The sequence below is a fragment of the Lissotriton vulgaris genome, chromosome 6, assembly GCF_964263255.1.
Source record: "Lissotriton vulgaris chromosome 6, aLisVul1.2, whole genome shotgun sequence".
NCBI lineage: Eukaryota > Metazoa > Chordata > Amphibia > Caudata > Salamandridae > Lissotriton > Lissotriton vulgaris.
In genome coordinates, this window is record NC_141694.1 from 678,052 (window position 1) to 690,474 (window position 12,423).

Here is a 12,423-nt window from a genome sequence, read left to right on the forward strand (position 1 = left end):
CACTCTATGCCTGAAAGGGTTTTGTTTTGACTTAATACTGGGTGCTCCCTTGTGTCTGGACAAAGCTATACCTCTCTGAAGAGCTCTAATTAGAGCAAAACACTGTGTCAGGGGTTACCAATTCAAAGCTGTAATATTGTGCCTGGAGTGATAAATGGCTTTTGTAATTTTACAGCTCGGCAACAACAGCACTGTACTAGTCCTATGCTTAAAGACTTTGCTGTATAAATTGCAAAAGCCTTTGTCATTTTCTATCGCGGCTTGGATTGCACTGTGCTAATCCTATGCTTAAAAACATGGATAGAAAAACAGACATTTGAGGTGAGCAGATCTAGAGTGTTGCTGGTGTTTAGAATGCTCTAACAGGGGCTATTTTCTACCTAAACTTGAGAACTACCCAGAGTTCTCTCCTTCTTTTATACATACATACATACATACATACATATATATATCCACACGCCTCCACTCCCACGAGCCGGTTGCATGCGCTTTCTCTCCCAGAAAGAACGTGGAGCACAGACCCAGGTTAGTGCCAAAAATACTTATTTATTCAGCTGTTGTTCCGGCCATTACGCGTTGGGGTACCCAACGTACCTTGATCACATATATATAAATATATGTATATATATATATATATATATATATATATATATATATATATCCGAGTGACTGCCCAGGAAAACCGCTTCCCACATGGAACTTCAGCAAGCAGAAAACAAGCAGACACGGACCCTCGGCTGTGTGCAAAAACTTCTGCGTTTATTCTTTGTCGGCCATAACGCGTTTCACCACCGGAGTGGCTTGATCATATATATGTATGTATGTGTATGTATATATATATATATATATCTATACTAATATAATAAAGAGAGAGCCCAAACCTTTGAGGCGGGTAATCTCAGGAACCACAGCACCAATCACAACACCCAATACAGAGTTGGAAAGGGCAGTTGCAGCAGAAGCACATAGGCTATGCAGACGCCCACCATATACATTTAAAAGGTAAAAGAACCATGCCAGCAAAGTAGTCCCTGGTGGGCGTGTCTGCGTTGTGTTGTGGGCGTGTGCTGGGGGCGTGACAAACGCTGGGGGCGTGTGGTACGTTCCGCCCTTCATGCCATGTCTCATATCGTGTGCTAATCATACCCTGCTCCCTTTAAATACCCCTGCACCCCATAATCATAACCCACCCTTACTCCTTAAAATACCCCAACACCCTTAAACACTAACCCATCTTAACCCTATAAATATACCCTGTACTCCAAAACCCAAACCTATCCCTAAACCCTAAAAATACCCCTGTACCCCGAAACCCAAACCTAGCCCTGAACCCTATAAATACCCCTGTACCTCAAAACCCAAACCGACCCCTGAACCCTAAAATACCTCTGTACCCCAAAACCCAAACCTAGCCCTGAACCCTAAAAATACCACTGTACCCCAAAACCCAAACCTACCCCTGAACCCTAAAATACCCCTGTACCCCAAAACCCAAACCTAGCCCTGAACCCTTAAAATACCCCTGTACCACAAAACCCAAACCTACCCCTGAACCCTAAAAATACCCCTGTACCCCAAAACCCAAACCTAGCCCTGAACCCTAAAAATACCCTTTACCCCAAAACCCAAACCTAGCTCTGAACCCTAAAATACTCCTGTACCCCAAACCTAGCCCTGAAACCTAAAAATACCCCTGTACCCCAAAACCCAAACCAAGCCCTGAACCCTTAAAATACCCCTTTACCCCAAAACCCAATCCTACCCCTGAAACCTAAAAATATTCCTATACCCCAAACCCCAAACCTAGCCCTGAACCCTAAAAATACCCTTTTACCCTGAAACCCATACCTATCCCTAAACTCTAAAACTACCCCTGTACCCCATAACCCAAAACTATATCTGAACCCTTAAAATACCCAAACACCCCAAAACATATACCTCAGTACCCCAAAACATATACCCCTATACCCATTCTTACCTTATACAAACATTTAAAAAAACATGCTTTTACCATTCATGCATTTACAACGAATTTCGTTGTAAATGTATAAATGGTAAAAGCATATAAAATGTAATGCCATGCGTTACAATGGCATGAGGAGTCATGGTACTTTCGTAATGAAAGTATGCGGAGTGATGGTATGCGGAAAGAAAGTTGCGGAATAATGGGTGTTTACCCTTTCCCTGTGAGTGCCTCAGTGGCACGGCGGCCCACATCTCCAGCAACATACTCATATTTTTACACCACCCATTTGAAAAATGCACAGGTCTCTCATTGATGGCCAGCACCGACATACACTTTTAGACACACCTCCTGCCACAAGTTCTAGAATTGCGAACTTTAGACCTGGGGAGCTACTTTCGAATCTCTGCATCAGCTCAACATCCTGTGATTCCAAGAAAATCGCTTTGTCTCCCCATGCCTACCACAAATGAATGTGTTCCTCTGTAATGTGAATTGTACTCATGCCATGTTGTCGAGTTCGCGCTATATAATATTGCAAGGAAAAATAAAGTAGGGAAACTCGAGTTCACACACTACTGAACGCGCACTCTTAAGTGCATCAGCAGTGCACTGTGAATCGGAGCGTTTCACAGGCCTGTCACAGATAAGAAATGCTATCAAAACGAAATCCTACAAAACAATATACTACTTGCCGGCAGCAATTCACACCCGGACAACGTCGGGACGAGCTGCTAGCATATATATATATATTTATATATCATCAATAAACTTTATTTCAGTCTGTATGACCTAAAAAGTAGAGTCAAAATACATACAAGTGAATTTTAAAAACGAAGAAAGAAAGACAGAGAAATACCCTCATAATGCATTCACACATTGTTATAAAAATGAGGATAGAATGAATATCGATATGTATATTAATACCATACAATACAAAATACAGAAATTTGCAAGCCTATTTCAGTGTTCTATGCCCTAAAGTGGAGGACAACTAATCGTATCTCAGGGGGTTGTACTAAGCTGTAGACAAGAATTCATCTATGGAAAGTGCATAGCGCAAGTAATAAATAAATAAATAACTCTATTCTAAAAAAGTTCATAAAAAGATGACCACAATCTTATATTAAAAAATGTCGGCACAGTCCTCGCGCTAAATTGTGTCCCTCAAAACAGAGAAACGAAGCTGGAAATTTAAAACTACCATGGGAAGGTGAAATACCCAACTTATTAAAAAAATAGAGTAGTCAGGTTTCTATTGTAGGGGCTTCTATCGCCTGTTGGGAAGATTTAAGAAAAAGCTCGCCGGTGCACCACATGGAAAATAAAAAGCCTGCAACTGAGAAAACAATAGGGATACTCGTGTCATGCTTGAGAATTCTGAACGCCTCCATACAGTGTCTTGTTCCGAGGTTCCTGCAAATCTGCGCCAGCCAACGATTCCTTGCTTTGTAGAAGCCAGGGCACCTGAAGAACACGTGGGGTGCTGTCTCGTCAGGGTTATCACCAGCCGGGCAATTCATAGCTTGGGCACCCTTCCATTTATAAGTGAACCAGCGCAGTGGCAACACCCCATACCTATACTAAAGGTAAAGTTTTCCCGCGGCAGCTGGTTTAATGACATCTAGGGCCGGCCCAAATAAGTACCTGTCTTTTATTTCTAGGAAAGCTGAGGTTAACTTGCCTATTCGTGGGCAGCTATAAAGCTGGGCCATTTTATGCTCCTCAAAATAAATCATTTTGTTTCCTAGATGATGAGGAGCAGGCAAGCTCAGGGTCAACCCAGAATTTCTTAGCCCCATGCTAATAAACGTGTGTTTAATGTAAGCTAGCCACGGCAAATTGGCAGCCCCCCTGGAGGTTCATTACCTCTAAAAGTTTTTCTCTATAGGATGAAAGTTCTGGGGTTACCCACAAACGGCGGCAATACATTAAAGGTTTGAGATTCAGTACTTCTGATATTGCCATAAGCCCCAAGTCTAATCGGAAAGGAGTTAACGGGGTACTCTGTGGGAGATTCAACAAATTCCTTTAAAAGCTGTTCTCTACCTGTGGTAGGTTCTCAGGACCAGAATGGCCCCAAAGTTCGGCGCCATAAAGTACCCCTCCCCGGGTTTGCACCTTGTAGATTTCTATAGCTGGGCTAATTGGTTTCAGAGTGGACTTAAAGAAGACCTTCATAATCCCACCTGATGATTGAGCCGGATTTAGGAATGATTTGTTAATGTGTTCCTCCCAATCCATTTGATCTGTAATGGTAATCCCCAGGTAAATAAAAGAGGAAACTCATTCAAGGGGTTCGCCATATAGTAGGGGGTTGGAACATGTGCTCTTGGAACTAATAAACGCCATGAATTTGGTTTTCTGCAGGCTCATTTCTAACCCTCTTTCTCTGCAGAAAACTTCAAACTTATTAACAATCCTCTGTAGCCCCATGGGTGATTTGGATACTAGTAATGTATCATCGGCAAACATCATTGCCTGAATCAGTCGGGAGGCTAACCTGGGTGCATCTAAGTCTTTTTCAACCAGGAGAGAATCGACTAGGCTATTGATATATAAACTAAAAAGGGTGGGGCAAGGACACATCCCTGGCAGACCCCGCGCTTAATTGGGATGGGAGCAGTTAGCTCTCCATCCTTGCCAAACCTGATTTCTGCGAACTTATCCTCATGAAGCCGTTTTTATGAGATGGGTTAAATGTTCAGGAACTCTCAACTCATGGAGGACTGTCCACAGTTTTTCCCTTGGGACCAAATCGAAAGCTGACCTTAGGCCCACGAATACTAAGAAGAGACTGACACCCTCTAGACACAAGGTTTTCCAGTACAACAGCTGTAGTCTGAGTACTTGATCCAAGGTAGATAGTTTTTTCCTGAATCCGGCCTGTAAAGGGGACAGGATCTTCTGTTCTTCCGTCCAATTTTGTAGCCTGAGCAGCAAGATGCGAGCATACATTTTTAGGGAAATATCAATCAGGCTGATTGGCCTGTAATCGGTTGGCGAGAGTGGTGAGCCTTTTTTAAAGATTGGGATTATTTCCGCACCAAGCCAGCTGGATGGGATCCTCATACCCTGCAATATAGCATTGAATAAAACCCAGAAGTACGGGGCCCAGACAGCTGGCTCGCTGCGGAAAAGGTCCCCGGGGATCTTATCCAGGCCCGGAGCTTTGCCTGGGGCTATTTTCGCTAGGGCTCGATTCATTTCATCCAGGCTTATACTAATACTGGAGCTGCTATCATATAGATAATCAATGGAATCAGGGTAAAGGGGAGAGTCAGCCCCCGAGTGACATCTGCTGGTGGCGCACCAGACAGCGAGGCTTCCTTGGAACAGGGGGATTCAATGTGTTGCCACCAGACCTCTTCATCCAAGTTCCGGTCTACCGATGTTTTGGGTCCAGAACTGTCAGAATAGACAACACCCCAGAAGGTCCTCATATCCCTGTCCCCAAGAGCAATTCTCAATGAATCCCACCCCTCCAATTCCCACTCCTTTTTTGCTCCATAAATAGCCACCTTGTATGCCTTCCTTGCTGTTATGATTTTCAGGCGATCCTTGTCTTTAATAGATGCTACTAGCGTTCTTTTAGCCGTGCGGCACCGGTCATTAAACCATGAATGGGGCTTCCTGCTTGGGTGATTTATTTCTTTATTTTTTGGATAGAAGAAAGTCAGTGCGACTTCTGCTAATTTGATGTGCTTTTTTTCCCCCTTCTCCAAATCAGGACCATCCCCATTTATGGCTATTGAATTTGAGGCCGCCAACAGAACAGGGATTAACTCTTCATACAGGGGGCTCAATTTGTCTTGGGAGTGGCAGAATTAGCCCATCTCACTCTTCTCCTGCAACTGGAGAGACCCAATTTTAAGTCACTAGGTTCATCGAGGGAGGGAGCTTTCCCAGAATTAATTGGTTTGAGTTCCAGTACAAGTGCGTAGTGGTCACTGTCCAACCGTGGAACAATTTTAAAATCTAGTAGAGAGCCATGGTCTTTTCTATAGAAAGTCTAACTATTGGAGGTATTGGACGATGTTCTACCATTGCAAGCTCTTAACGAATGCTTAAGAACAAGACAATTCCTCTGGATCGCCAGGGGGGACCATTTTTTCACCAGAGGGCATTTCGTCTCCTGGATTGCCCAGAATTTGTCCTCATCGGAGAGAATATCTGGTAGAATTTCCTCCAGGAGCTCAAAATGACAGTTAAAGCCCCTTCCTAGTATCACCATGTAATTAGCAGCAACGGTGCCTAAAAGTACAGTTAATGCTTCCAATGTGACGTACTCTTTGCCCAAGGCCAAGGATCTAGAATATACGTTGATGAGGGCTACAGAAATCTTGGATAGAAATTGGAGTATGACACACAGAATGTCATTAGAACCTGCGTCGATCTGATTAGCCTTACAGCCTAAATGGTCTCCTACCCATGTACTTAGGCCTCCAGACGGTCTCCCTTTGCCCCCAGTTGATGCGGGTATGTTAAAAATAGCAAAGCCCTGCTTGAAAACCTCCACTCTTGCCCATGTTTCTTGAAACATGCAGATCTCAAATTGGCTGGTGAATTAATCCCACTCCGGGTCATCTATCTTATTCATCAGACTAGCAATGTGCCATACTAGGACCCTTGTTATGTGACAGGTAGGGGGATTCTGTTTCAGGGGGATAAAATGGGTGAGTGCAGAGGGGTTTTTAGTAATCCACTAGCAATCCCAGAGTTTGAGCCTCCATGTGGGTAATCCCTGGGATTATTGATCGGAGGCGAGTCACCACAGGGGTGGGTGCAACAAGGGGAGCGGCTCATGCTCCGGCCGGTGGAACCCCCCCACCGGGCGACCAGTCATCGTAGCGATAACCTGTAACTGACTTTCTGATTGTGGGAAAGAGGTTTGTGCCTTAATTTTGTAAGAGTTATGTTTTAGTCAGTCTACTCCATCAAGGCAACTGAACCTGTTGCCAGTAGGAATGTTAAAACTCGATTGCTTTTGCCAGTGTTGGAATGGGCGGGGACACGCACCATTAGAATGGACAGATCTCCATTGCAACTCTTGGTGCCGTAGAACATGAGGGGGCCAAATGGGGGGTAGAAATAACCTAAGGGGAGTAATACAATTCCACCCTTCTCCCTCCCATCCTCTATAACTAAAACCCTTTGGGTCACCAGTGGATTTCTAAACTTAATTACTATGCAGTCGCCATATATGTCCTTGTGCCGTCTGCCAATCCAACCCACCCTGCGTGTCGATAGAATCTCATCCACGTGCTCATAACTAAAAAGAGCATGGTTTACAAGCCAATGGACACATTTGTTTTTTAACTCTTGATGTGATTCAAGATGGCCCCTTTTAAGTTCAGGAGTACCTGCAAGGATGAGAACATATGGGGTTGATGCAGGGGGTACATTTATGACTGGGGGGTCAAGGTAGTTGGTATCATCTATATTTACTGGCACAACGCCCCCACCTGCTTAATATTTGATTTTAATTCTCCTATTTTCTTTCTCGTTGTTGGCATGAGAGTTGCTGGATTGGCGATGCCCCTAATTAAGCTTTCCCCACTACCTCTATCTGCCTCCAGTACCAAACTTTCCCCATTGGATTATGGGGGCAGGGCTTGCTCTATGGTGACTGTATGCTGGTTAGCCACTATATTGCTTGTAGAGGGCTGACTGTTAATCCCGAATTCTAGGCCAGGTGCACTATCAGTTGACCCCTTGTTCTGACCCAATCATTAAAGAGAGTGGCCAACCCCTTAATTCTGTATTGGAGGGGTCTTAATTCATCCTTGACAATTTCCCTCAGTTGGATCTGGAGGTCAACCACCAGCTTTGTAACCCACGATGGCTGATCACTTGTGGGTTCTACACTCTCATCTAGGGCCCCCCGCCCCAGTGATTCGATTGTCAGGGGTTCTGCCTATCGATTTTTTCATCTTCTTCTAACTTTGTCCTTGGGATTGGATTTACATGTTCTACCCTGTTGTTTTGGTGTGATAGCCCTGGGTCGTTCTGGGCTACTTGGTTTGATGAGCTGGGGCTGATCACTAGAGAGCTCGAACACTGATGCCCCTGAGGGTTGGAGGGGGCTAGGATCAGGGGATGCAATGTCTAGGTTTGGAGTCAGGGACAAACGTCTCTCAGTCCTCTCAATTTCAGTAGCTACTGTTCAAAAAGCTTTTTCCAACATTCTGTCTATAGAAGTTGGTTTGCTGGACTCTGGTTTGGGTGGTACTAGCATCTGTTTCTTTTCTACACACGCCCTTTTCCCCATTATGCAGAATTAGCCTCTACTTCGCGATATTGATTGGATTTGAACAGGGAGAGTATTTCAAAACAGTACTCCCACTATTAAACTCAATAGGCTATACAAATCGCATGAATATCAATAAAGCAAAACAAATCAGGGAAACACTATCTAAGTCAAGAAGATCCTGTACACATTCAGTCCCTTCAAGTAATCTGTGCAAAGTCAGTGAAAAGTACTTAGAACACAAGTCTTAAAAAAAGTGATCGCAGAACCAAGTGATTGGTAGACTGGACGCATAGACAACAGTACGTTAGTTTCTGGACCCAGTATATGGATGTTAAATTTCTGGCCCAGCCCAGCCTCTTCCAGGCTCTGACCGGCACGGAAGGGTCCGCCCTTGGTCCGGACTTTGCCCGGGCAGTACCCGGGCACGCCCGTGTGCATCCCGCGCTGCGGGGGGGCCGGGTCAATTTTGAGGGCCTCTGGCGCCCTCTAGCAGCGTCACTGGCTCTGCGCCCTGCAGAGCCCTCTGGGAACTATAGTTCGGGTCAGATTCCTCTCCTTGCGGCTGCGCTGGTGGTTGCGGCGTTAATGGCAACGATAGCGTCAGGCTCCCACTGCCTCCCGCTGGCTCCCGCGGAGGTATGTGTCGTTGGCCGTTCCCCTCACGGCTGGATCAGACTCAGCAGCGTCCCACGCTGCGGGAGGGCCTGGCCGATTTTGAGGGCCTCCGGCGCCCTCTAGCAGCATCACTGGCTCTGCGCCCTGCAGAGCCCTCTGGGAACTGTAGTTCGGGTCAGGTTCCTCACCTCGCGGCCGCGGTGGCGGTGGCGGCGGTAATGGCAGCGATAGCGTCAGGCTCCCACTGGCTCCCTCAAAGGTATGTGTCGGTGGCCGTTCCCCTCACGTCTGGCACAGACTCAGCAGCGTCCCGCGCTGCTGGAGGGCCGGGCCGATTTTGAGGGCCTCCGGCGCCCTCTAGTCGCGTCACTGGCTCTGCGCCCTGTGCCCTGCACAGCCTTCTGGGAACTGTCGTTCGGGTCAGGTTCCTCCCCTCGCGGTCGCGCTGGCGGTTGCGGTGGTAATGGCAGTGATAGTGTCAGGCTCCCACTTGCTTCCGCTGGCTCCTGCAGAGGTATGTGTCGTTGGCCGTTCCCCTCACGGCTGGCACAGACTCAGCAGCGGAGTGCTTCCTTGCTTGTGGACACCTTTTGAAATATATATATACAACTATATTTTGTACAACTATATTTATGACATCAACATTTTTGTCCTTACTATTATAAGTATAGGATGTAGATATTTTGGACCGATTTGTTGGTCATAATATTTTTAAATGGGGATATTTTGAGTGTCGACATTTTGTCAGTGTACCATCCAGGAAGTGAGAAAGAGTGAAGATTTGGATCAGACTCAGCAGCGTCGCGCGATGCGGGAGTGCTGGGTCGATTTTGAAGGCCTCCGGCGCCCTCTAGCAGCGTCACTGGCTCTGCGCCCTGCAGAGCCCTCTGGGAACTGTAGTTCGGGTCAGGTTCCTTTCCTTGCGGTCGCGCTGGCGGTTGCGGCGGTAATGGCAGTGATAGTGTCAGGCTCCCACTTGCTCCCGCTGGCTCCTGCAGAGGTATGTGTCGTTGGCCGTTCCCCTCACGGCTGGCACAGACTCAGCAGTGGAGTGCTTCCTTGCTTGTGGACACCTTTTGAAATATATATATATAACTATATTTTGTACAACTATATTTATGACATCAAAATTTTTGTCCTTACTATTATAAGTATAGGATGTAGATATTTTGGACCTATTTGTTGATCATAATATTTTTAAATGGGGATATTTTGAGTGTCGACATTTTGTCAGCGTACCATCCAGGAATGAGAAAGAGTGAAGATTTGGGGTAAAAACTCAAGATTTCACAAAGCGGCACTGTACAAGAAATAAAAAGCAATGAGGCGCCAGGAAGCCACCTGGTTACTCACAATTTACCCTCATGGGTTTTTCCTGCATATGGACTAAACCTCTGATTTTTGGGGATTGCTCTGTGGGATCTGTTGCGGTTCTTACCTGTGCACTGTACGGACGCATCCCTTCTTTGACGACAAGATGCTTGTGGCGTGGAGCTGTAGGAGCATCGTAACACGCTGGCCTCGTCTCCTCTGCAGTCCACATTGGTTATTATCGGAAATATGATTTTGAAGGCTCCAAAGACAGAGCCTCCAGGCGCTGAGATCGGCGCTCCGCACCCCACCTGTCTGCAGACCACAGCGGCATCCTTCATATCCCAATACAGGTCACAAATTGTTCCTTCCTTGGAGTTTATAGTCACCAGCACAACCCCAGCACAAGGATCCGCAGCATTGGAGAGGCGAACGGCATGTGTATCAACTGCAAAGAAACAGAGGAATGAAAGGTTTACTTAGTTATCAGAACAGAAATGTATATATTAAGTACAACTCCCAGCACAGTGCCCTCATATCAATCTCAGCCAATCACAGGGTAGCAGGGAGGAGGATGAGAGAGAGAGGGGACAAGAGTGAGCAGGAGAGATAGATGAGAAAGATTGGTTGAGAACAAGAGAGGAAGAGAAAGAATGAGAGAAAAGGGAAGAAAACCAGAAAGAGATGGAGAGAGAAAGAGATGGAGAGAGAAAGAGGGGAGAGGGAGAAAGAGAGAGAGAACTGGGATGATAGAGAGACAGAGTTGGAGCAGGAGAAGGTAAAGAGTGCGGCAGAGAACAAGAGTGTGTGGGAGAGAGAAATGAGAAAGAGAGAAGGGAAGGAAACAATAGAGCTAGAAGTGGAGCAAGAGAGATAAAGAGAGGGAGCGAGAAAAGTGAGAGATGAAGAGAGGGAATGACAGTGCACAAAAAAGAGAGTGAGAACAAGAGATAAAGAGAGGGAGCGAGAAAAGTGAGAGATGAAGAGAGGGAATGACAGTGCACAAAAAAGAGAGTGAGAACAAGAGATACAGAGAGGGAGCGAGACAAGTGAGAGATGAAGAGAGGGAATGACAGTGCACAAAGAAGAGAGTGAGAACAAGAGATAAAGAGAGGGAGCGAGACAAGTGAGAGATGAAGAGAGAGAATGACAGTGCACAAAAAAGAGAGTGAGAACAAGAGATACAGAGAGGGAGCGAGACAAGTGAGAGATGAAGAGAGGGAATGACAGTGCACAAAAAAGAGAGTGAGAACAAGAGATAAAGAGAGGGAGCGAGACAAGTGAGAGATGAAGAGAGAGAATGACAGTGCACAAAAAAGAGAGTGAGAACAAGAGATACAGAGAGGGAGCGAGACAAGTGAGAGATGAAGAGAGGGAATGACAGTGCACAAAAAAGAGAGTGAGAACAAGAGATACAGAGAGGGAGCGAGACAAGTGAGAGATGAAGAGAGAGAATGACAGTGCACAAAAAAGAGAGTGAGAACAAGAGATACAGAGAGGGAGCGAGACAAGTGAGAGATGAAGAGAGGGAATGACAGTGCACAAAAAAGAGAGTGAGAACAAGAGATAAAGAGAGGGAGCGAGACAAGTGAGAGATGAAGAGAGAGAATGACAGTGCACAAAAAAGAGAGTGAGAACAAGAGATACAGAGAGGGAGCGAGACAAGTGAGAGATGAAGAGAGGGAATGACAGTGCACAAAAAAGAGAGTGAGAACAAGAGATACAGAGAGGGAGCGAGACAAGTGAGAGATGAAGAGAGGGAATGACAGTGCACAAAAAAGAGAGTGAGAACAAGAGATACAGAGAGGGAGCGAGACAAGTGAGAGATGAAGAGAGGGAATGACAGTGCACAAAAAAGAGAGTGAGAACAAGAGATACAGAGGGAGCGAGAAAAGTGAGAGATGAAGAGAGAGAATGACAGTGCACAAAAAAGAGAGTGAGAACAAGAGATACAGAGGGAGCGAGACAAGTGAGAGATGAAGAGAGGGAATGACAGTGCACAAAGAAGAGAGTGAGAACAAGAGATACAGAGAGGGAGCGAGACAAGTGAGAGATGAAGAGAGGGAATGACAGTGCACAAAAAAGAGAGTGAGAACAAGAGATAAAGAGAGGGAGCGAGACAAGTGAGAGATGAAGAGAGAGAATGACAGTGCACAAAAAAGAGAGTGAGAACAAGAGATACAGAGAGGGAGCGAGACAAGTGAGAGATGAAGAGAGGGAATGACAGTGCACAAAAAAGAGAGTGAGAACAAGAGATACAGAGAGGGAGCGAGACAAGTGA

General features: G+C 45.9%; 1 protein-coding gene across 1 annotated transcript in view; it reads right to left on the bottom strand.

The window, feature by feature from the left end:
* The window catches only part of LOC147706662 (CD5 antigen-like), a 226,112-nt gene extending 215,433 nt beyond the window's left edge, over window positions 1–10,679 (bottom strand). Inside the window, exons 1-2 of the mRNA XM_086925220.1 lie at window positions 10,667–10,679; window positions 10,270–10,620 (exon numbers count right to left, since the gene is read on the bottom strand). Coding sequence (XP_086781346.1) covers window positions 10,270–10,620; window positions 10,667–10,679 — 364 coding nt within the window. The remainder of the gene's footprint in view (window positions 1–10,269; window positions 10,621–10,666) is intronic.
* Between the last annotated feature and the right edge of the window lie 1,744 nt (window positions 10,680–12,423).